The 25,548-nt window shown below is 29.9% G+C and overlaps 1 protein-coding gene across 1 annotated transcript in view; it reads left to right on the top strand.

The window, feature by feature from the left end:
- The window catches only part of LOC136969528 (aprataxin and PNK-like factor), a 74,082-nt gene that overhangs the window by 18,960 nt on the left and 29,574 nt on the right, over positions 1-25,548 (top strand). Inside the window, exons 3-8 of the mRNA XM_067263718.1 lie at positions 6,949-7,118; positions 11,822-11,928; positions 15,068-15,243; positions 22,004-22,042; positions 22,380-22,515; positions 24,779-24,907. Coding sequence (XP_067119819.1) covers positions 6,949-7,118; positions 11,822-11,928; positions 15,068-15,243; positions 22,004-22,042; positions 22,380-22,515; positions 24,779-24,907 — 757 coding nt within the window. The remainder of the gene's footprint in view (positions 1-6,948; positions 7,119-11,821; positions 11,929-15,067; positions 15,244-22,003; positions 22,043-22,379; positions 22,516-24,778; positions 24,908-25,548) is intronic.

The following is a 25,548-nucleotide window of genomic DNA, read 5'->3' as shown; positions in this document are numbered from 1 at the left end:
ATTGTTTGATCATAGGGAATTGATGATAAGATTTTGACAGCTGGAAAAAATATGACAGTTCTTTTGTATTTAAGACAATTTATTTAAAGGAAAAACTATAAATGATTAAAATTTTAATTCATAGTTATTTTAATAGCAAGTTTTCAATATTTAGCATGACAAATTATTTTTTTGTGAAGAATTTTATATTTGGCATGGTTTTTTTTAATCAAAAATATACAATGATGATTTTTATTTTCCTTGCGTTACATTAATATTGATATATTGATTATATATATATAATAAAATGAAACACTAAATCAATAAAAATGTCAGAGTATATACTATAGAAATTTTTAGGTGTTCAAGTAATAAATAATTATAATAATAATAAAGTTAAAATAAATAATTTTATACCTTAGTAGTTTAATTATTTGAGATTTGTTTTTGTTTGAAATTGACTATTTTATTATAAAATTTTTAAAATAAAAGCAAAATATCTCAAGTGAATGAGAAGAAAATAAGATTTTGTTTTCAGGAACATGTAAAAGTTTTATTTTTATACAAAAACATTCTATAGTTTGACCGCAAAAGACACTCCTCTCTACCAAAGATGAATCCAAATGTAAAAGGGAAAGCAGGTAGAACAATGAGCAATGTTCAAGATGCTTAAGGAAAAGTGCATGCTTTGAACTACATTTTTCATTTTAAATGTAGTATTTTCAAGGCCATAACAAAGGGTATTTTAAGGTTAAAAACCTTTCCTTAAGATTAAACTTATATTATTTTAATCAAATTTTTGAGCTTATTGCACTAAAATTACTGCTTTTTATTAAATAAAAATAAAACTTTTTATTATTAATTATTCATTTTGCTGACATTTTTATCATTTTTATTTGATTCTGAAACAGCCAGTAAACATTCTCTTTTAGCTTTGCAGCCATCACCCCTATTTTGCCACTATATTTGACCAACTAGCATATGCACACGTATTGACCATGGCTAAGGCAGGCAGACTATAATTTTCTAAAGTGTAATTATATAATTCAATTTTAATCAGTTTATATTTGTTACAATTAATAACTGCAATTGTTTAATCTATACTAATGTATAAAGTGAGAATGCTTGTTTGCTGGAAGTAAACTCTACTAAACTTATTTTTTAAAACTCTTTAACTATTGGAAAGCTTATTCCTTCTAGATGAACATTGGCTATATACTATTGTTCATATTAAAAAAGGAAAATGCATGAGAAAGATATTTTTACTGCGGCATTTGTCTCTCATCGTTTGACTATTCTGTTCAAGGTTAATCCTCTTTGTCACCCAGTGAGTTTTTTAAACTTATCTCATTTATTCAGTAACAATAAATAAATCCCAGGGTCAATGTTCAAAATAGTAGGCATTGATTTCAGAAATGAGTGCTTTTTACACAGACAATTATATATGTTGATCTTTACATCTGAAAGTGTAAGTAATCAGTATATCTTGTTACCACAAGGTAACAAAACATTAAATGTTATCTTTCCAGAGGCCCTGAAATAAAATTAAGAAAAAGCATGTATTCGATGTAAATAAATATATACAAAGAGAAAGTGTTTGTTTCTTACTTTGAGATAATCTCAGAATATACTGAGTCAATTTTTTAAATTCTTTCACCATTGGAAATCTTATTACTTTCTGATGTATTTAAGATACCTTAAAACTTCTCCTTCCTGCTGATATCATCTCCTTTACAAACTCCCAAACCCTTTGACCAATCAGGACCAAATTTCACATAGTTACTCTCTGGTACCCTACAGAAAATGTGGACTACCATAAATCTCGGACCCCTCACTCTTCTCTGATTTTATCCCCCACCTCCAAACTTCCAAACCTTTTGAGCATTCTGGACAAATTTTGCATAGTTACTCTGCCACCCTGTAGGAAACATAAGCTATCTTATAATGAGGACAACTCAACTTTCTCCCTGAGTTCCTGGCAGTGCTGGGCATTCTTTGCTAGTACAGTGGTGCCTCATATAACGTACTTAATCCGTTCCAGGTGCACGTCCATTAAGTGAAACGTCCGTTATACGAAACGCATTTTCCCATAGAAATACATGTTAAAACATCTAATTCGTTCTGCAGCATAAAATAACCATACTGTGTCATGAAAAAATGAACATGGGGTGCGTTCTTTTATTCCTCTGTGTAACTCTGCGCGAGCGACATCCATTTAAAAATTCCTGCGGAACGCGTTCCTAAATTCCGGTGGGAGTGCGCGCCGTCGAACGGCAAAAACGGTCGCTTGTAGCAGTAGTTTACGGTGGAAAGCAACATGGCGTCCTCCATGGCTCAGATAGTTTCGTTTCTGGGTCCATTACGTGGTTTTATGAATGAGAATTTAGAAATTGTGAAAGCGCGAGTTAGCGCACACGGTGATGTAAGTGTCTTTATGAATTTTTTTTCGAGGATATTTTGAATGCTCTTTCAACAAATAATCCATTTTATGGTTAAATTTTACAATTGGGATCCTTCTTTTGCCTTTTAAAGCTCATATTTTAGAATTATAGATTCCTCCATCACGATACTATCGATATTGCGGGCGCTGCCATCTTTCTTTCTTTCACTGTCATTTCTGAATGCCTACAAACAGCAGCGCACTCCCGTAGTAGCGGAGACACATTAAAAAACGCACCCATGGAGCAGTCACCAATTATGCCGGAAAGTCCGTTGTTTGCAGCCAGTCCGTTGCTCGAGTCACGTAACGGCCAAACAGAAAGTCCGTTGTTCGCAGCGTCCGTTATTTGAGGCACCACTGTATTCAAATAAATTTTTAGAAGAAAATGTTACAGTTTTTCTAGTGAAAGAACATTCATGTATTAATCATTTTTGTCATTCTTTGCTCTTTGCTTTACAACCAATTGTAATATTATGTAAGTTTAATCTATGCCTTATGTTCACTCTTTAAATTATGTAAAGTTGTATTTATCTAACTGCTCTTTACACTCATTACAATAATAGAAAGAAATAGATACAACATATTTCATTAGATACAACATAAATTCATAAATAATGTAATAAGTGTAATAATAAAATAGAAATAAGTACAATGATACCTTGGTTTTCATCAATAATCTGTCTGAAAATAATTGGCTAAATCTGAATGAAACCAATGAAAACTGAGGCAATTATTTCCATATGAATCAATGTAAATCTAATTAATTCATTCTAGACACTCCAAAATACATACCAAAAACACATTTTATACAGAATAAATATAGTGTTTAATACTAAAAATAATAATAAATTAATATACAGTGAATATAAAAGACTAATATGATGGCCACCAAAACAGAATTGCCATCTAACTGTTTGATTGATCCAAATTAATAATAACTGTTTGACATCTTCAATTGTTTGCGATCTCTGTTTTGTTAGCACATTCACACCTTTCGTTATATTAGCCCTCTTCATTGCTTCCTTTTTCGCCACAATGGAACTTATCGTAGAAGGCAACTTCTCGTACATGCAGCTGATTTCAGCAATCTTAATGCTACTCTCGTATTTTTCAATGATTTCCTTCAACTCAATTGTTCCTGGCCTTCTTCGAAGTGCTGGTGGCTCTGGAAACTTTCTTTGGTCCCATGATGGAGCTAAAGGAAAGGAAAGCAATGGAATTGTTTCACTAGACGTGTGGGGTAATGCTTACACAACGAGAAACAATGCCACACTGAGCAGGAAAACGTGTGGGTCGCCCTTTATTTTCACAAAATTACCAGTGAGGTCATGTTGGCATGTTGACAAAATCCAAGGCAAATGATGAAAACCAAGATAAATTTTTCTCAGAAAAAATTGATTGAGTTTATAGTATATTAATTATAAATTAGAAAATTGGGATTTATCATTAAATGTAAGTTAAGAATTTTTTAATGTGTATATAATTGAATATTTTCAATAGTTTTTATATATCAACTGTGTTCAAAAAAAAAAAAGAACTTAAGAACATACAATTCCCTGCTCTATATTATCACTTCACTTCAAATGCTTATATGATGCTTGAATGTTTCTTAAGTGATGTTAGTAATAAAAAAATAATACAATAAAAACAGAATATTTCATATATAACATTATAAAGATATGTTTTATAAATAATCAGATAATAAAATGAAAAATTTTATTACTATTTTAATATTTCATTAACTTTACTTAAATACAGAGAACCTTGCTAATTTGAACTAATGGAACTTGTACTTGTTTGGATAAGTGAGTGTTTTGGATTATGTAAAATTTTTTTTACTGGTGTATTTTTTATCTTAATGTGAGTTTGTTAATATATCATGGTTAGATGAGCTCAATGTATCAGGTCAGTCCATAAGTCCATGCACATTTTTATGACCTTGAGAAAAATCTTGTTTTGCTGTTAAAAATGTCAGTTTAATGTTATAATTTTTACACTGAAGTGTTAAATTGGATCTCATTCATATAATACTGTTCAAAATTGTGAACATTTCAGTTGTTTATTTTCGTTAAAATGGAAATAACGGATGAATATAAAAGACATGTTTTATACTTTTTATTTTTAAGTGGTGAGAATGCTACAAATGCAGCCAAAAAAATAAACACTGTACATAATCAAATTGTAATTAGTGCAAGGACTGCACAGAAGTGGTTTGAAAGATTTAGAAACAATGATTTTAGTGTGGAGGATAAGGCTCGTACTGGAAGACCCATTGACTTTGATGATGATGCTCTCTCTGCACTAGTTGAAGCAGAACCATCTTTAACAGTTGATGAAATTGCGGAATGTTTAAATTCATCCCATGGAACTGTTCATAGACACCTACAACAAGTCGGAAAAGTTTCAAAGCTAAGAAAATGGATACCACATGAACCGACAACAATGTGTAAACATTTGCACGTCTCTTTTATCCCGTATTGCTTTAGAACTTTTTCTTCATAGGCTGGTTACTGGAGACGAAAAATGGATCCTCTATAATAATGTGACAAGAAAAAGACAATAGATGGATCGTGACAAGCAGCCAAAACCGACTGCAAAAGGTGGGTTGCATCCAAAAAAAATTCTTTTGTCTGTTTGGTGGGATATGTCAGGTGTAATTCACTTTGAGCTGTTAGAACCTAATCAAACAATTACAGCTCAAATGTATTGTGAGCAATTAGAGTGTTTAAATGAAAAATTGAAAAAAAATCGACCATCGTTAGTGAACAGAAAGCAGGTTCTCTTGCAGCATGACAATGCTAGACCACACGCTGCAAAAATAACTGTACAGAAACTTGAAAGCTACAACTGGGAAATTTTACCTTATCCACCATATTTGCCAGATATTGCTCCCAGTGATTATCATCTTTTTCACAGTTTGCAGAATTTTTTAAAAGGGAAAACTTTTGAGGATGAGAACAATGTAAAAAAGGCTATTTCTGAATATTTTGATTCAAAACCGAAATCATTTTACGAAGACGAGATTAAAAAGCTACCATCAAGATGGCAAGAAATTGTACAAAATAATGGTGAATACATTATAGATTGAAATAAAGTTTAATTAAAATTTTTTGCTGCTTTTTTTGTAGATAAAAATATGCATGAACTTATGGACTGACCTGATATTATGTCAGGATGACTGTCACAAGTTTTTTAATTGCTTGTATTTGGTCTATGTAAATCAATGCAACTAAAGTTTTAACTTACATGAAATGAAATGAAGTAAGCACTATATAAACATAAATATGGGAAAGGAGGGAAAGGATTCAATTTTTATGTCTTATTTCAGAGATCCACATTTGTTTTTGCTCTTTTATCTGCTGGAAAACAACAAAATGATAGGTTTATGATTTTCTCCTGTTTGTTACTACAACCATAAATATGATAACAAATGATCATCTTGAATTATTACTACACATGCAATACCAAAATTTAAATATACTGTAAATTATAGAAAATTAATGTTGATTTAGCAGATATATGTCATTTGCAAAATCTCTATGTTCTGCAGTTCATTTTGGAAAGTATTTAGCTCTACAATTAATGCTAATTTGTTAGTTTTCCTTAATTTCAGTCAGTGGCGTAGCGTGGGTGTCAGCCGCCCGTGGCGGAGGAAAATTTCGCCACCCCTTATTTAGGTATTTTTACAAGAGATTATTATTTATTGTGAAATTTTGCCGCTCCCGATAAGTGCCACCCGGGGCGGGCTGCCGCTGCCGCCCCCACTACGCTACGCCACTGATTTCAGTAAAATAATTATTATAAATTTTAAAATTGTTTATATCACTATAATTTGATTTTAGTATTTTTGAGCTTCATACATGTAAACTAGATATGATTTTTACTAAATGCTTTTATTTAACTTGTTTTGTGTCATGTCCTCAAATCTTCCAACTCAAATTTCATCCATTACAAATTAAGATAGAAGGCTGAAACTTTGAGGATATGCCTAAGTTTGATAACAATGCATTTTAATGATGTTTTAGGGAGTGACCCACTCCTATCATCTTTATCCCAAAACCCAATAAACATAACTAAGTGTAGAATTTATTTAGTAATATCAATTAGACATGGATATTTTAGATGTATCGAATTGAGGGTGGTTCAAACCCCCTCAGTGTTATTAAAAGCAGTTAAAAAATGTTTTTTATTGTTGGATTATTACAATATTATTGTTTTATCGACTGTCTTCTTTTTATTAAATATAAAACTGTTGTTTTATAAGGTTTTTTTTAATAAAATTTTAGTTAAAATTAAAGATGATACTATTTTAAAAATTGAATTATAATGAACTTTTTGAAATGTTGAATATTTATTATTTTTTATTTAAAAATTTATTTAAAACGAAAAAGAATTTTATATAATGTTGACGTTATTTTAATATCTTATTATTATTATATTCTTTATACTATATATGATTAAATATATTTTGTAATATATTTTAATAGTGATAAAAAGTTTTTTAAATATGATAACTAAATTTATTTTAGATCCATGTGAATCCTTGCTTTTATCATCCTAATTCAGAGAAAACAGCCAAAATATTAAAGAAAGATACTGCACAAAAATTAGAACCAGGTGATTCTTTTTCATTGTTACCAAGGGCATTTCGTTACCAAGTTATGATGGGTGATTATCAGAAAGATGAAGAACAAGAAAAGTAAGTATTCAAGAAATTTTTTTATTTCTTTAATCATCAAAATTTATTTTATAAAATTTAAATTTAAAATATGATTTATAATTTTTTCTAAAATTGTTTTATCTTACAAAGAACATCACCTAAATGTCCATTTCATATTTTGATGATGTGATTCTCAGGGTTTAAGCTGGGAAAAAATTTTCTGAAGCATTTTAGCTAATTTTACTAAAAAAGTTGTAGTAAAATTTTAGAAACTGAAGCTAACATTTCTCATCTGTGAAACTTCCCAGAACAATACATAATACATTATTGTTTAAACATTTGTTTATTTTCATAGATACTGTACATTATTACAGTGTACTGCACTACCAATATAACCATAAATCTATTGTTACAACCCACAAGTATCATACATCGTTCTTTGTTTTGATTTACACTAGGCAACAAATGCTGAATGAAAATCAAATTCCCATCTTGAGGCTATTTATAGAGATGTTTAACAAGTTGCTGACATTTCTTGCATCAAGACAGTTTCCAATTGAAGTTTTTGTTAATGTCATCTCACTGAAACCTTTCACACTTAACAGTGTACACTGGGTGTGAAAGAACAAATTAAATAACTGTTGACATATGAGGGTAATCTGAGAGAAGGTCATTTACAACTATCATTTTATAAACTTTAGCCAATGACATATTCTTACATCTGACAGCAACAAATCTTTTAAATAAATCCCACTTTATCAGAAATTGTGTTTTTAAAATTACAATATTGATTTAACAATTAAGTATTGTAAAACAAGTAAGAACCAATTTATTTTGAACTTTAACTGTATAAAATGTGCTTTATCCAAGTCACAAGCAAATAAAGTTGATATTATCCAAAAAGAAATGGATGAAACAAGAACAAAACTTATAATTTGGGCTTTATACAGATAATGTGGAGTCTGTCTACTGTTGTTTAGATAAAGCTGAATACAAGTAACCTTTGATATATGTGGTTAATTGGTTCCACAAATAAACTGCATTCATCATAATCGCACATATTGAAGTTAACAATCAATGGTAACTAAATTAATTTATGAATTAGATCATTAAGGGTTTGTCTGAAATTTTAATTTTTACAGTTATATTTCCTTGGGGAGAATAAAATTATGGAAAAATGAACAAATCAAATAAAAAAAGTTTATTGAAGAACTATTAACTAATTAAAGATTTTAAACAAAGAACAGTGTAGTGGCATTCAAAAATGAAAACAGATCTTGAAAAATAACATTAAAGATTAATAGAGTTTAGACTAAAAAGCAAAGAAAAAAAAAAAAGACTTTAAAGTAAGATATTTATCAAGCATTGCATGCACAATTGTTGCCTTCTTTTTATCTTCATAGAGTTTCCTCTACAAACTGAGAAATAGAAACAGAAATTACACTAAATGTAAAATTATATGGTGCTCATATTGAATCAAAATGACCATTCAAAATAAAACTTGATGTGTTTTACTGTAAGTTAATGCCTCAACTGATTTCGTAAATCTTCTGATTAAAATTTCATATGCTTTTAAAGTTATAAAGTTCTTTATGAATTGCTCTATATTGTACATTAACAAAAATTAAGTTTCATGTATTTTGTTTTTTTTTTTATTGACAATATTGTTAGGGATGAAATCAACCATCAAAATTAAACATTTCAATCACTGGCTTTACAGTTTCATATAGAAATTTGATTTGAATGAAATATGAAAATACTTTTTAAAATGAATAATAAAAAATATATTTTTACTGGCAATTAGATAAATTTTTATGTAATGAGTCATGCTCATGAATTTTTCTAAACACTAAAAACATTCCATAATGTAATCAAATTCTAGATTAGTCAAAACATCCTTTAAGATGATGATAACTTACGATACTATAAGGCATGAAGCAGTCCCTTTCACAAATATTTCATTTTCTAATGTAATCAAAAATGTCAATACAGGCTAATAGTAAATGCATACTGCAACATACTTATCTTTTGAAGGGTATGAATTGCTCCTTACCTAATATAAAGAAAAACATGGGCTATTTTATGCTATGCTCTATATATATATAAAAGTTATATATATATATATATAACTTTTTAATGTGGGGTAACTTCAAACATATGGGTTTCAAACATATGTTTCCGACTTGAGTCTTGAAAGATAAAATAATATTGCTTGTAAGAAATACCACTATAGACTAATTTTATTTTATCATTGAGTGCATTGTTTATCAGATGCAGTTTTTAGAATATTGAAATGGAGGACACTGAGCAATTTCTATTATAGCTTTTACTAATTTTAACATTGTGGCATGGCAGTTTTTATACAAATTAGCAGTACAATAAAATGAAGTGATCACACATCTCAGTTTCTGATTCATTTGCTCTACAATTACACTTTTAGACATTACAATATCATTATTTTCTGTCTGCTTGCAGTGTCAAAGCTGTTAATGATGATTTTTGGAATTTTTTTGTGTGGAAATCATTTCCAGATGTTCTGAACAGTTTTCTTATTATGTTTTGGCTGCTAGATACAGTAAAAGTTGTGTAAACCTTAATTATACCATATCATTTTTTTTTTTTGTTTTTCAGTTTGAACAGGTTTTAGTCTTTTTTATGTTTTTTTAAATTTTTATACTATACCAGATAAATGCCACACAATTATGTTCATTTTGCATACATAAAAAAATTTTTATTACTAGGTTTAGTTGAAGTGATTTCAACTAAGGATGGGAATATTTGAATGCAAGAATTGAGAACCATTTCATTCTAAAAAAGTTCTCTCTGTTCCTAAGAACTTGTGCTAGGTATTTGAATACTTCTCAGGTGCAATACTCATGAGCTCGCATGACGATGAACAAGCTAATTTGAGTACCAGAAACTGTTGTCTGTCTTGCTCTGCTATTGGAAATTGTAATTGCATTATAATAATATAGAGACCAAGTTATTCTGTGACCTGACTATTCAAAAAATTTCAATACTTTAATTATTTGTTAAATTTAATCTCTAATTATAAGCAGTTTTAACCAGCTTGTATTCAAATACTCTATACTAGTTAGTTACTAACTACTCTGTACAGTGCAAAGTGACAGCACCATGTTACTGTATTTATATTCTTTTTAACAAATTATATTCATTGCTTGTTTTCAAGAACTCTGTTCTTAGAAACTTATTTGATTTTTAAAAGTATTTGATTCTACCTTTGGTTAATTTCAACAAAGACTAATATTAACAACGACCCTGTGTTTGTATGTCCCCCTATCACTTATTTTTCTGAAACGGTTCAAAATCATTTTCAGAATACAGTTTGTCATACTCTATGGTGACTGCTGTACCTCAAGATAATTTATTTGTTTACAAGTTGAATCTTAACCCATGATCATATGTGGTAGTGGCAATTTTTTGCATCTACTAGTTTTTCAGTTTTTTGCTGGCATTTTTCACCAAAGTGACTTACCTTTCACCAAAGTGGCTATGCTTCCATGATGTCCTTATGCTACATGTTATCCATATGACTATGTAAAAATCTTGGTGAAAAAATTTTTACACTTATCACAGGTCCTCAAAAACTATTGTGGAAAATTGCTGCCTTATGTATGTGATTGCATATAATTTTTCTTTATTGTCATACAGTCGCATGCATATGACAGTGATTTTCTGCTCTGATGTCATTTACTGTGACCTGATATCATCAACAATGATCTTATGGAAGTCTCTCATGATGGTCACTAGAGGTAGTCACAATGTCATGGATGTTTGTCAGCTATGCATGACATAATGACATGCAAGGTCTGCAAGTCACTATGACCTTGATTGCTTGTCTCTGTAAGGTAGCCTGGAGTGCTATGAACTTTAGCAATTTAAATGCTTTCACAAGTTTATTTCATGCCTGAAAAATATAGAAAAATTATTTTCTGGTCCTTCTGAAAAATACCTCAGCCTTCCTGTCATTTATTTCCAGCTGAACTCATTTCACATTAGCCCATGTTATCACAATTTGAAGGGCTCACTACGGGAGCTGTTGTAAAGACGTTGTTCTCTAAATAAAACAATATTTCATAAACTAAACATTGTACAACATTGAAATTTGGCATGTGCAGAGAAGACCTATCATAGGTCTTCTCTGCACATGTCAAATTTCACATGTCAAATTTCAAATTTCTGCACATATATTTTTCAGAATCATCAAATTTGAGGAATAGCAATCACATGTAGCATAATTACCTATGAAAAATCAGTGAAAAATTGTTGCCTTACACATGCTAAAAAAAACCACATATGATTATAGATTAATTTTTCATTTTATTTGGGTTAAAGTTACTTTCTTAGCATTCAAAAATGTCTTCTGTTTCTGTGTTGATAGGTTTCCAACTTCTAGTGAAATTTAACATAGAAAATTTCTTTGTTCTGAAGGTTTTTTTCTTTATGCAGTTTCTATTTTATTCAGTTCTATCAGACAGCTTTTACTGTATTTTTGTAATTGACTTTGAATAAGGATACATGAATGAAGTCTGAATGAAGTTTTTTGCAATATAATGTATATCAAATTTTATAGACAATAAAAATCTTTATAAGCTTACTTTTTTAAATAAAATATTTTCTGAAATCAAAATTGTTATTAAATGATAAGATTTAGATTTACTTAGATGAATTATTATGTTAAATTTTTTAAAATAATAATATATAAGTATATTTATATGTAGCAAAATACAAAATAATAAAGATGTTGAATCAGTGCAAGAAAATGCTGACGAAGAAATAAAAATGGAACAAGAAGAGCAAACAGCAGATGATTATGCAACTGAGAAAGGTATATTTGTATTACCTATTATGATAATTTACGTTTATTTGAATATTTGAATATTCTTAACCAAATTTTATGCATTTTAATAATAAACTATTTCAAAATATAGTATTTAAATCTATATTAAAATTTTTTTCTTGTACTTATTTATATATGTTCTGTTTTAAGAAAATGTAAACATTTTTCATAATTTATTATCTGTTTGGATTAAAACTTTTTGTATCATCATTTTTGGCTTATAAATCAATGCAGGAAGGAAATTGAATTATTTAAACCCACCAATTATAATTAATGTTAAGTTGATTTTGAATTTAAATTAAACAAATATAACAGGTATAATAAATATTATTCAATTTATTGTCAATTATTTGATACAAGCCAGTGTTTTTTTTACATTAGTTAATTAACAATACAAAGGCAACATTTTACAATTAGCATAACTATATATATATCATTGTGTAAAATTGCTTTTTATAATATATGTTAATAGAATCCTAACTATAATTCTATAGAACTGTTTATTATGTATTGCAATATATAGGGTCTGTACATACCTGGAAAGTCAGGGAATAAGATTTTTAGCAGAGAAAGTCAGGGAATCCACAAATACTGCAGAATCTATCTGTTGCTCTTGCTCTTTTTTGATTGGAATACGTCTTTAAATTTGCTTTGGTAAAGAAGGTCTAGGAAAACTGGAGTGACCAAACAAATGGCAAGATTTGTCATGCTTATAGATCTTATAAACTATAAATGGTAATCTAACAATTTAAATTTTGACAGATAGAAGGTTTACATCTGTATTTAAAATGATGGGTAGTGGTGGTGTGCTGCTTTGCGGGCAAGGGGTAGCTGTTGTGCTTAGAACACCAAAAATGATGATGTGATACAGCATTTGGGCAGTGAACTTTTTGATTGTGAAGTGATAGGACATTGAAATTGGTGTCAATTTGTACAGAACAACAGGATCTATGTAATTATTTAGCAATAATAACTGATAAAATAGAATTTGTAAAGTTATAAGCTGATAAATGTGCATGTTGAAGAAAATTTTCATAATGTTGAAGAAACTGCAAAGGAAATACAAACAGAAATGTAAGAAACATATATAATTGGAAAGAAAAATTTAAAAGTAATCTGAAAAGCCCAAAATGACTAATGCCAAACAATGCAGATTGTATAGAGTGTGTAAGAAAACCAAGTGTGTCCATTCCTACGTGAATATTTTGAGTGTGCCACTGCCCAAACCGATAGATATTGACTTGGAATGTGATAACCAACAAGGATTATGATATTCATTTGCATCTTATCCTTCCTCTAATAACACACATACAGATTTACATCTTAAACAATTGTGATTGTGTCCCATATATAACCCTCCCAATTTTTTTGACCTGTGTGACATTTGGTTAACTCATTACAGTCAGTTGATGTCATGGGGGGAGACAAAGAACTGTCAGTCAGCATAACAATATTGTGTATGGGATATTTTGGAACATGTGGCAGGTCTCACGCAATTTATGTAGTTTTACTTGTTGTTCTTCACTGCTGGTCACATACAATATGTAAAGATGATAATCCTGCCAATTTTGACAGATTGATTATCTGTGATATGTCTTTTCTCTAACTGCAAATTTTCATTTTCAGATGGCCCATGGAATTTCGGTAGTAAACCAAAATATTACCATAGAGTAAAAGTCAGGTTTTTAAAAACACCGTCGACAACAATCCATTTTTCTGCCAAAAACTCCGCCACTCCCACTATAAATTTTAGGGAGGGAGGGGAAGAAATGTAACAACCTTGAAGGGGTCTGTTCTGGACCATGTTGGCTCTCCACTTAGTGCAATTCAATCATCTTAGTCACTGCTCATGTGCAGTAAAATTGCCTTCAAGTACAGTACTTTAGCGACAAAGTAGTGGGACAACACATATTTTCGTGTAGCGATTCTGTTGCAGCCAATTGGCATGCAACATCCATAATTCTAAATATATGTGACATCATATTTTTACCCATCATTCTTAGCACTGCATACGATATGGTGTGGAAATTCTGAAAAGATGCAAAAAATAGCAAATAGTAGATTAAAAAATTAAATACATAATAAAATAGAGATTTATGTTTTTAAATTCAAAGTTCAAAGTTTTGCAGCCATTTTTTAAAATTTCCATGCTTCATTGCAAATTGTCTTCCATTTTGCACGAATTGTGAAGTCACATAGGACAGCTATAAACACCAACAGAAATCCGATGCATAGCAAATGAACATTCACACTGCCATAAGTAATCGGGCTATAATTTGGAAATAATAATTATGAATTATAAATGAATTTGGCACTAGAGAGAGGCGTTAGGTGCCATCTCGTATTAAAATTAATAATTATAATATTTAATTAAATATTATAATGATTTCTAAATTATAGCCCGATTATTTAAGGCAGTGTGGATGTTCATATACATAGGACAGCAATTGCGTCTTTGTTAAAAATGTTGAAAGTAGGGAGGGGACATGTATAAATATAAGTAAAAAAGGAGAAGGAAGATATTAATTTAAGAGTGGTGTGTATTTCTTTATTATTTTAAGTGTCTTTCATACATTGTAGTTATAACAGTTGGCCAGCTTGTAACATTGTGTATTACTTTATTGTTTTAATCGTGTCTTGCATTGTTCTAAACACGGTTCCAACATGTTTACAACTTTTTTTTAGTATCTATGTACTTAAATTGTTGATATTTTATTGGTGTTTTAGTGAATACTTAATGGATAAAATTGTAAGCATTTATTGCCAAGTGTCAAAATTCTTTTGTATGATTTGGAGTTGTAAATATGTCAATTTTGCGGAAAATGTAAGTTATATTAAGATCTAAACTAGCAGTGTTAATGGCAGTTTAACTTATTTTTATCTTTAAATAGTTGTAAAAATGCTGAGGTGGGAACTGTAAGTCCAAAATGCATACTATTAAAAATAAATTGATATATGTTGAGGCTGGTCTTGTGTCTGATGATGGTGCGATAAGTCTAAAAATAAAGAGGCCATTATAGAGTTTACCAATACATAATTAATATATGTTATACAATTAATGCATAACCTATTAAAAAGTAAGAACAATAATAACTTTTATTAATACATTGTCTTTGTTTTATTTTAGTTGAAACTGAAAAAGCTGCAGATTCTCCAGAATTGGAAAATGATGATGATGACGACGACGACGACGACGAAGATGAAGGTGATGATGATGATGATATTAAGGAAGAATCTGATACAATGCAGTTGAATGGTGAAAAGCAGTGTGCGGAAAATAATGCAGCTGATGATTCTCATGTGGTAAATTTTTAAAGTTACTTTTTTAAATACAGTAGACTCCCCCTATAACACGGATTCGTATAACACGGCAAAAAAATTGTGATCATGTTCGTATAACACGCTAAAAGAGACTCGTATAACACAGTAAAACGTCATTGCCAACTCGTGTTGCGACAGGATTGGTTGAATCTGGACCAATAGCAGACATTGCACAAATGATTGAGTTTAAACGAGCAGCGAACCTACTAAAAACCATTTATTATTTAACGGCCATAAAAATTATGTTTATATTAATGATGTCTCCAAAGTTCAGTAAATTTTTTGCAGAAAAATAACTTATCAGGAAACACACGCCCGCCGTTCGATGAGCCGCTCTGTGATGAAAACAAGCTTAAGCAATGGTGTCATCGAACGGTGCACACTCGGTAAGTAATCCTACAATTTTTTGTTTATAGCATAGTTTATATGGATTATTCCCAAAAAATTACACGTGTTTTGGAAATAATGAGTCAAATTAGTCTAGAATCGGTTAATTTTATGGAAGAAAACCTTTCAAACAGCCATAGTCCCTAAACTGCACATGTGCCAGGCTGTGATTGGCTCATGTATTTAAGTGACTCATACAACATGGAATTCATATAACACGGAACGTATCTACCGTGTTATAGGTGGGTCTACCGTAATGAAATATACTGTGTGTGTGTGTGTGTGTGTGTGTGTGTATACAATGGTACTTCAGAGTTTGAATGATGCTTCAAAGTTCAAATTGAGCACAAAGCGAAAAAGTGTGCTCAAAGTGTAAATGCAATCTGTTGTGTGTCCAGTTTGTCTCCTGCATTATGCTTGTATGTTTTCATTTCAGTGATTTTTTTTCACTTTATTTTTGATGTGTTTGTTTATATATTATTGTGTGTTGTCTGTCATTTTTAGCAATTTCTTCCAGCAATTTTTCTTTGTCAATAGCTTTTGAGTGCCTTGTACATTTTGTATAGTTTAGTTCAAAATTTTCCAAATGGAACATTTAAAACCACATTTGATATGTTAAAAGTTTAAGAGTCCCATACACATCACAAATTTTTTTAACTGTTTGTGCAGTGTTGTTATAGCCTTTATGAAATTCATAAAACCATAATATTCTTGATATGCTTTTTTCTGAAGACATTCCAACTTGATTTTATTCAAACAAAATATGAAGTAGGAAGTTTAAACTAAGTTTCTAAACAAAGAATATAATCTCACATTAGCAATAATGTATTTAATTTCACAACTGTTATAATTAAATCATATATTTATGTTAAGTAATGACAACTGTTAAAAATATTCAAAATAATTCCTGTTCAAGCCAATATAATTGTAACCTTTACTTATTAATCATAGCATCCGAAAATTGTGAAGAAGCAATGAAGCCTAAGAGGAAGTTTTTAATATTGATGATTGAGATGACAAAGGAACTTATCACAAAACATGAAAGTGGTGCATGTGTAGCAGATCTGGCAGCTATGTTTAAGATGCTGAAGTGAACAATGTACTGATTGCATACTGTCGACTTCGGCATCTTAAACATAGCCACCAAATCTGCCAAATGTGTACTATGCAAATGCAATTTATATCAGAACTTTTTCAGACTATAAATTCTAAATAAAATACAATGGAATCAAACAGATGTAAAACAGGTTATTGTAGCAACTAGGGTTTCTCAAACAGGATCCTGGGAACCCAGTTGTTTTTTTAACCTGGGAAATCCACAAATTTCTTAAAAGTTCACTTTTTTCTTATTTTGTGTTAAGGTTGAGGAAATTTTGCAAATAGAAAGTATAATTAACTCATAAATGGTCAGAATACATTTGTATTTATTAATTTTAAACCTACTTATTAGTTTTTTAAATTTTTGCTCGTTATGGCATATCACAAATGGTCAATAATCAATACGTAGCTTATTTGTGGCAGGACTGAAAATTCTTTACTTGTCAGAACCTGTAATATCTGGAATAATTGTGCTTATGCTGTCTTAATTTTTAACCATGCCTAGTAGCTTCAATAACTGCATAACGCCAAGTTGTGCAAATTGGGCAAGGATACAAACGAGTATGAAGTCAGCAAGTATGAAGTTTTTCTTCATAATCTGATTATTAAAGACAAACGAACTGCCGAATTATTGGGCTATGATGTTTCCATTAAAGTAGCCGAGGTAGACAAATCAAGAATACTAGAGAGCAAAAGAAGCACTACAATCTCGAAAATGAACTAGAAATCTTCCAGGCTACAGGTGAAAAATCACATCTGTCTTCTCTTAAATGCATTAAAGACGATTCCACCCACATGAATTGAATCGGAAAGGGCATTCTTGGTAGCCGGCTTTTCATTAGTTAAATAAGAACCAGATCGAGTGATTGAAGTATTGGCCATCTTTGCTTTTTAAAATCTTATTATAAAAATTTACAATAATATTTTGTATTATGTTTTCTTTAAAAACAAAAATTACTTTTTAAGTTAGAAGTTTGATCTAAGTTCATTTTTTTTTAAATTTTCAACTCAATTCAAAGCATTTTTGTTGTTGTTGTTGTTTGCAGTTTCCAGCAAACTTTAGTAAATTTTTTCTATTTGTGAAAATAACTACATAATTCAAAGGTAATTTTTAATATATATCATACACAGCATTATTATTATGATTTTGGAGGTTGCAGAACATATTAAATTACTTTAAAAAGTAAAAATAATTATATCATTTGATTTCAAGATATTTTGTATATTTTAAAAATAATTAATTCTATCCTGGGATTTCCTGGAATCCCGGGAAACAGTTCACTTTTATCCCAGAATCCCAGGACAAGCAAAAGACCAATCGAGGAAATGAGAAACACTAGTAGCAACATAATGCATAAAATAAATTTATGAATGAATTTACACAATTAAAAAATATTAGATTGCTACAAAAATAGTAGTCATTTAGTTGAAATATAAAGTCATATGTAAACATTAAACTGTTAAGATTCAGAAGCTATAACATTCATCAATGATTTTAATATAAGAGAACGATAATAAGTTGGCATGTTAATTGAATTGTACAATTTTATGGTAATTCTTTCTAATGGAAGTAGATGGTTTTTATCCACTTTTTGATTGACTTATTTTTTGCCAATCTGCCTCATAACATAAGACAGGATAAACTCTGAGAGCTTTGTTATTTGATCTTTTTCTGTATATCCCATCTGTGTTCTTGTAATCTTGTCCTTACGAACAGGAACCAAATGAGACAGAAAGTTTTGCAGAATCTTGATTAATGACTGTGATCTTTGGAAACCTTAAGCTTTGTAGGAGTGTTTCACTTACCAATCATCTCAAAATACTAGTTTTAGATTGGAACCACTTTAAGATGCCTATACACAAGATTATAGGAATACAGATAAAATGTATAGAGATCTCAGTTACAAAGCTTTCAGAATATGTTCTGTTTCAGTGTTACTGGGCCAGACTGGCAAAAGTAAAGTTTTTTTGAATAATCTCAGTTTAGTGTGCATATCTATTAAGTTGAATGAATCAGAAAACTTAGCAGTTGGATTTTGTAACATTGGCAAGAAGCTGAGAAGTTTAAAAAGTTGATAATTACAAAGTGCTAGTTATGTTTATTGGATTTATTTTGAATGCATTCAAAGATTTTTAATTCAGTTTTTCTTTTCTGGCTCTGTTATATATAACAGAGGGAAAAGTATGGCAATCAATCAAAAAATGGCCTCTTAAGATTTTTACATTTTTGGACTCAGGGAACTTGAAATGTCTAGAAATGCAAAAAAATTTGGGATTTTTCCTGTATTTATGGATGTTAGTGTGTGTGTGGGGGCATGATTTTGTTCACCCACTTTGAAGCTTAATAACACCTGTGCTTTTTGCCAAAAATTTCTGAAATTTTCCAAGGAGGTTTGTATATTAGGGTGATTGATGCTATTAAATTTTGGTGGTGAAAGGTCGGGAATGGGGAGATAGAGGGGGTTGTGTGTCATATCTCAAGTGGGTCGGACCTAACGAAGATTGTACTCATTATTAGCATTTCCACATTTTTATAAAAATGCATCCCTTTCCTCACAATTAAGCTTTTTGCCATTTTATAATAATTAAAAATATAAAAAATTTTTTAATACAATTGCATAACAGATGGTACCACATGCAGTTTTAAATGTTGCTAGGAAAGTTAACTAACTCATTACTGGATTTTTTAGGTTTTAAGATGAGGGTAATAACTGAAAAACATTTATCAAAATTCACAGAAAAGATTTCTGTGTGATAATTAAAAAGCACATGCATCACAAAGTATTTTGTAAGTTTAAGAAGAATAATATACAAAAGAAATCAATCAAATTGTAATTATTATAATAAATGTTGAAAATGGCCTCCTTTTTCAACAGTAAATGTGCAAAATCTGACATGTTTCATGTTACCTGAAAACATAACAGTTTCTATGAAATTGGTTAACCATTCTAATTATGGCAGGCATTGTTAGGGACTTCGAAATTCATATATTTCCAACAAAATTTGTCTGCAATGCAAACATTGGGCTAAATGGTGAGATATTACTCTAAAATCAAAATCTCTGGAAAAACATTTCACTTTTATGGTTAACAAAGCAATATAGTGCATTTCTTGAACTCATCAGGTGATATACATTATCACTGATAGTTTCAGTCAAACTTATGGCATCATTTTAGGTGATAGGACAGGAAATTACAGTTTAAAAATAATTTACAAAAATTTATTCTTTGGGCAACTTATCAATTACCCTGTATAATATAAGTTTATTATTTTGTTTTGTTTTACATTTATTTATTTTCTTAACACATATTCCTGTAGTAAATCAACGTGAATATATGATCAGCTTCAGTATATTTCCAAAATATTTTAGCTATAATTATATCAGCACCAACATAAAATGTTTCAATACTGTAATTAAAAACTAATTGTTTAAATAAAGTTTTTTTAATATATATTTTTCTGTTATAATTATTTTTATATATTTTCTAATAATTTAATATTTAATTCTAATATAATTAATTTTCTTGACTATCCACCACACTGGAATGAATAAATATCTACTTGCCTTAACCTAATAACCAGAGCATTAATGTTCTATGCTTGCAAACGTTTTCAAAGCCCCTTCTGGGCTCTTCTTCAGGCATCTACATACAATTTCCTGCAAGCTGGCCATTAAAATTTGAACACTATTTGAACGATGTTCTATTCAGGATGCTATATGCACATGCGTTCCAGAACCTATAAACATCGAACAATACAATGTGTATCAAACTGCACATGTGTTCCATGTTAATTCTGTTTGTAAAATTAAATGCTATTGTCCAATATGACCTGCCACACCATTGAAAGGGACATCTCCTCTTTAAAATTAACACATGTTGTTCTGCATCCAGCCTTAAATATTTCCATCGCCTCCAACCATTTGAGGTGTTCCGGATGCGGGGTGGTGAGGATAATACATGCTCCTGCGAAATTCGCCATAACGTCCCGGTCTGTCGCATAGGTTGATAGGGCCATTGTACATCTATTATGCTGTATATTGGACATATGTTCTTTTATCCTGAACCCCATTGAATGTTTGGTGGAGCCAACATAAACCAGGTCCTTAACCCATCTGTTGTCTCTGATGGGGATGCTATAAATTCCTGGTAGTCTGTCTTGGTTAGGATGGTCTTTTCCATTCCGTAGTATGCTGAAAATGGATGGGAATCTCCTATATGCTATATTTGCTTGACGTTTCTTGGCGATTGCAGTATATATTGATTTTAAATGAGAGTTAAAAGTGAGGGGGATCCTCTCTTTATTCTCTTCCTGTTTATTTTTCGGTATTTCCATCGGACTAGTGAATGTTTTTTGTTCCGTCTATGGCGTTCACATTAACTACGTATAAGGTTGGTGTAACCATGGGCTATGGCTATCTCTTCTATATAGTTAGTGCTTGTGTAGTGGAAGAATGCATGAATGCGCTTGTAATCAAGACTCTGAATGCTGCTATTTTGTATGGAAACGGATCACACAAGCCAATAGGAATATACGTGGAGATAGCACTTGGTTTACAATAGACAGACATGAGTATGTCCGTCCCTTCAATTACGATATCTATGTCCAAGAAGTGGACCCTGGTAGCCCCACCAGGTCATATTGGACAATAGCATTTAATTTTACAAACAGAATTAACATGGAACACATGTGCAGTTTGATACACATTGTATTGTTCGATGTTTATAGGTTCTGGAATGCATGTGCATATAGCATCCTGAATAGAACATCGTTCAAATAGTGTTCAAATTTTAATGGCCAGCTTGCAGGAAATTGTATATAGATGCCTGAGGAAGAGCCCAGAAGGGGCTTTGAAAACGTTTGCAAGCATAGAACATTAATGTTCTGGTTATTAGGTTAAGGCAAGTAGATATTTATAATTAATTTTTTGATAAATATAATTTTTAAAGCTGTTATTAGTTTTTCAAATGAAAAGAATAATTTAAAAATAATATCAAATCAAACCTATTTATTACAAGATTATATGTAGATCTATTATAAGATGTGTTGATTATTTATTATAAAAATTTTCTTTAAGTTATGTTATGCATATTTTGAATATCAAATTTAATTTGTTGAAAATTACTTCAGTGTACTCATTCAGTGATTCTATGTTAAATAGTTAATTATTCATTTTCTCTTTGTGTTAATCTATTCAAGATTTTATTTCATAAACAAATATAGCTGATTCACTGTTTCTATTGTCTCTTATATTTAGATATTTTCAGAAAAGGAAGAAGCTAAATCTAAACAAAAGGTATGAATGGATGATAATTTTCTAATAAAATTTTTTTACATGCAGTTGAACCTCTTATTTACCTTTTTCATAGAACCTCTGGAAAAAAGTAAATTGTGGAAAATTAGAAAAACTGAAATGTAATTTATGGGAAAATTTATATGTAAAATGTAGGAAAAATTGGGATCAGAAAATATCACATAAATTGCAAAGAAAATTCTGGGAATGTATATAAAGGGTTTGACTGTATTCCAAATATCATTTGTTAAATTTTATATATTATATTAATTTTTTATTTCACTTAATATAGATTAAAGAATATCTTTTACATATTAATTACAAATTTTTTTATAATTAGAATACCAATAATCATGGTGATAACAAGGCAGCAAAGTTGAGTGAAAGGAAACGCACATTACCAGATTGGTTACTAAAATGTGCAATTTCTCCAAATATAGAAACAGCAGAACAAAAGACAACAAAGAGACGTTATGGTAAAATTTTAAATTATACATATAAATATGTTTGATATTTATATTTCACTGATTTTTTTTTATTTGACAAGAATAATTATTTCTAAGTATATAGATAATAAAATGTGGTTCAGATATTTGTTAATTGTGAGTGTTTATCTGTCAGACTAAAAATGAATGAATACTACCGTTACTGATACAATGGAGACATTAAATTCTGTGAAAATTTGCTATAAAAAGAAAAAATTGAAAATTACAGTTATCTTTAGAAAGGCTGCTGCTTGTTTATAAGAATGTCTTAATGAGAAAAAAATAAAGTTGTACAAGGTTGAAAAGCAGTAACTTTATTGGTATGTCTTCGAAATTACAATAAAGATATGAGAAATAATATGTAATCTGCTACACCAGTTATGTTTATTCTTTATTTTTTATGATAAATTTGGAAATTGTGATATGTGAAATGGTCCTAAAGTCCACGTGCAGTTTTATATTTCAGTTACTAAAGATATATAAATTTTAAAACTAAGCAGTAAATAGATGCATTAATGACTACAAGTACACTATTTATTATGGTAAACATGCTATACTGTCTTATAATGATTATTATTGATTTTTATTTTGCAAACTGAAGCAAGCAGCTTACTTTCTGACTATCACTATTTGGCATTATTAATGGAATCTATAAATAAAATAAATTAGTTATACATTGGTAAAATTATTGTGTAAAAAGCTTCAAAAGTTAGGCTCTCAAATATTTATTGCTTAGTTTTAACATTTGTACATCTTTAGTTATTGAAGTGTAAAATTGCACCCTGTATTTTGCATTATATCATCCTAATTGTTATTGTCTGTATGTGTTTTGATAAAAAATTTTAATGAAATTTTAATTTTTTGATTCTAAAATTAATGCATTAAAATTATTGGTTTTTCTTATTACAAGATTCTACAGACTTGGTATTGATTCTGTCTGTCTGTTTATAATAAAATGTATCAAAGTGTCATGATGCAGTAGTATAATTTTATTTGAAACTAATTCAAAACTTAATGAAATTTATATTTCTGTCTAAAAGTTGAAGCTTTAACTTTTAGATTGTATAATTGTACTTTAATGATTGTATGTGGGTAAATTTTCTGTTAATTGAATCTTAAAACATATATACAGTCAAACCTGTTTTTATGCGCTCTTTTTATGTGCGATTTTTTTAATGCGAATTTTTTAATGCGAATTTTTAATTTGTGTGATATAGTTGGCGACTAGTCTCGTGCGATTCGTCATGTCTTACGTTGACTTATTATAGCTAAATAAACTTATTATAGCATAAATGCACTTATTATAGTAATATTATTGCATGAATATGCGAAAAATGAAATAATTTACTTTTTAAGTCAACAAAACACCACCTGGACAAAAATATGTAAAACAGACGATAGACCAGACGATGCAGTCAAGTGCTGACATCTGTTGTCAATAAATTCTATTTCGTACGGTTTTGAGTTATTTTCTATGTGAGACTTTTTTTATGCAGTCCCTGTTGACCGCATAAAAAAAATATTTTTTAATTGTGTCGCGAAAACTATTATTTACAGCCATTCGTGAAGTTTCGTGAGATTTTTTTTTATGCGTTTTTTTTAATGCGGTCCCTATCCCCCGCATAAAAACAGGTTTGACTGTATATGTATGTATATATATATATATATAGATTTATAGTAAAACCTTCTTTTGGGACCAACTCTTCTTTCTGCCCATCTCTCATTTGTGACCAACCAAAAAGTTTCCCAAAGTTTTTTCCATTAATTTAAATAGGATGTAGATCTGTATTTTGTGACCACCTATAATATGTGATGATATGTTTTTGGCCCTTTCTATGCAAATTGGTCTTTGATATGTGACCACTTGTACAAGTCTAGTCATGAAGTTACTTTAAAGCAATTTGTCATATGGAGCTGTTTTCTTTGTTCTGTTTCCACAAATTCTACTGTGATTTTCACTAACCAATGAAATAAAATTTCTCTAAAGTGATAAGAGGATTAAAGTGGCTGCGACTTTTTGGTGACTTGCATTTGTATTGATAAAGTTCTGCTAGATTAGAAAAAATGTTTTCAGTCAAAATGATATATAAAAAACAAAAATATGAGATTTTGTGTAATATGAGATTTTATTTAGTATTTTTCTTTAACATATATTTAATTAATAAATAGATTTCATCATGGGATATTTATTTTTATATAATGAAAAAGATCAGATTTTAAAACAAACTGAATTTTTTTATATTCTGATTTTTAGCAACTGGGACCAAACCAAAGAAAGAAACTACAAAAAGACATATGTACAGTGATAGTGAGAATGAAGAACGGCCTTCTAAAGCACGTTCATCTCGGCAAAATCGTCAAACCAGACAAGGAATTTCTCTGGGTAAAAAATTTCTTTTTTTGTTATTAGAATAATAGACCTATTTTTTACTTTTCCAGCTGTTATATAAAAATGCAAAAACATTGAGAGTTTTTTCTGTATATATGGATGTTAATGTGCATGTGTGTGTTTGTGTGTGGCCTGATTTTGTTTACTCTCTGAAGTTTAACCTGTCCCATGTTATTCCCAACATATCTCGGGGTCGTGACCTCTGACTTCAACTGGTTGACCTGAGATATCTCGTTTCAGCATCGGAACATTTTTGAAACTAGATAATATAATTTTTTTTTTGGCTATTACATTTATTAATATATCTATTTTGTTTGAGCAAAATAAAAAAATAATTTCTGATGATATAATAGCCACAATTATTCTTTTCAAAAACGTGTAATTTTTGTTAGGTGAAAATTCAACATGGCATCACAAACAACGGAGAAAACTTTGACCATCTGATAGGTTAATAACACCTGTGTTTTTGAAAATTTCTGAAATCTTGCAGGAAGGGTTATGTATTAGAAAGATTCATGCTATTAAATTTTGGTGGTTTAAGGTCAATTGGATAGGGATATAAAGGGGTTGTGTGTATTTCCAGTAGGATTGGACTTAATGACAATTTTTTTCATTATTAACATTTACAATTTTTT

This window comes from Centruroides vittatus, unplaced genomic scaffold (assembly GCF_030686945.1).
Source record: "Centruroides vittatus isolate TY-2023 unplaced genomic scaffold, ASM3068694v2 contig_18, whole genome shotgun sequence".
NCBI classification, from domain to species: Eukaryota; Metazoa; Arthropoda; class Arachnida; order Scorpiones; family Buthidae; genus Centruroides; species Centruroides vittatus.
This window is presented reverse-complemented; position numbering and strand designations above follow the sequence as displayed.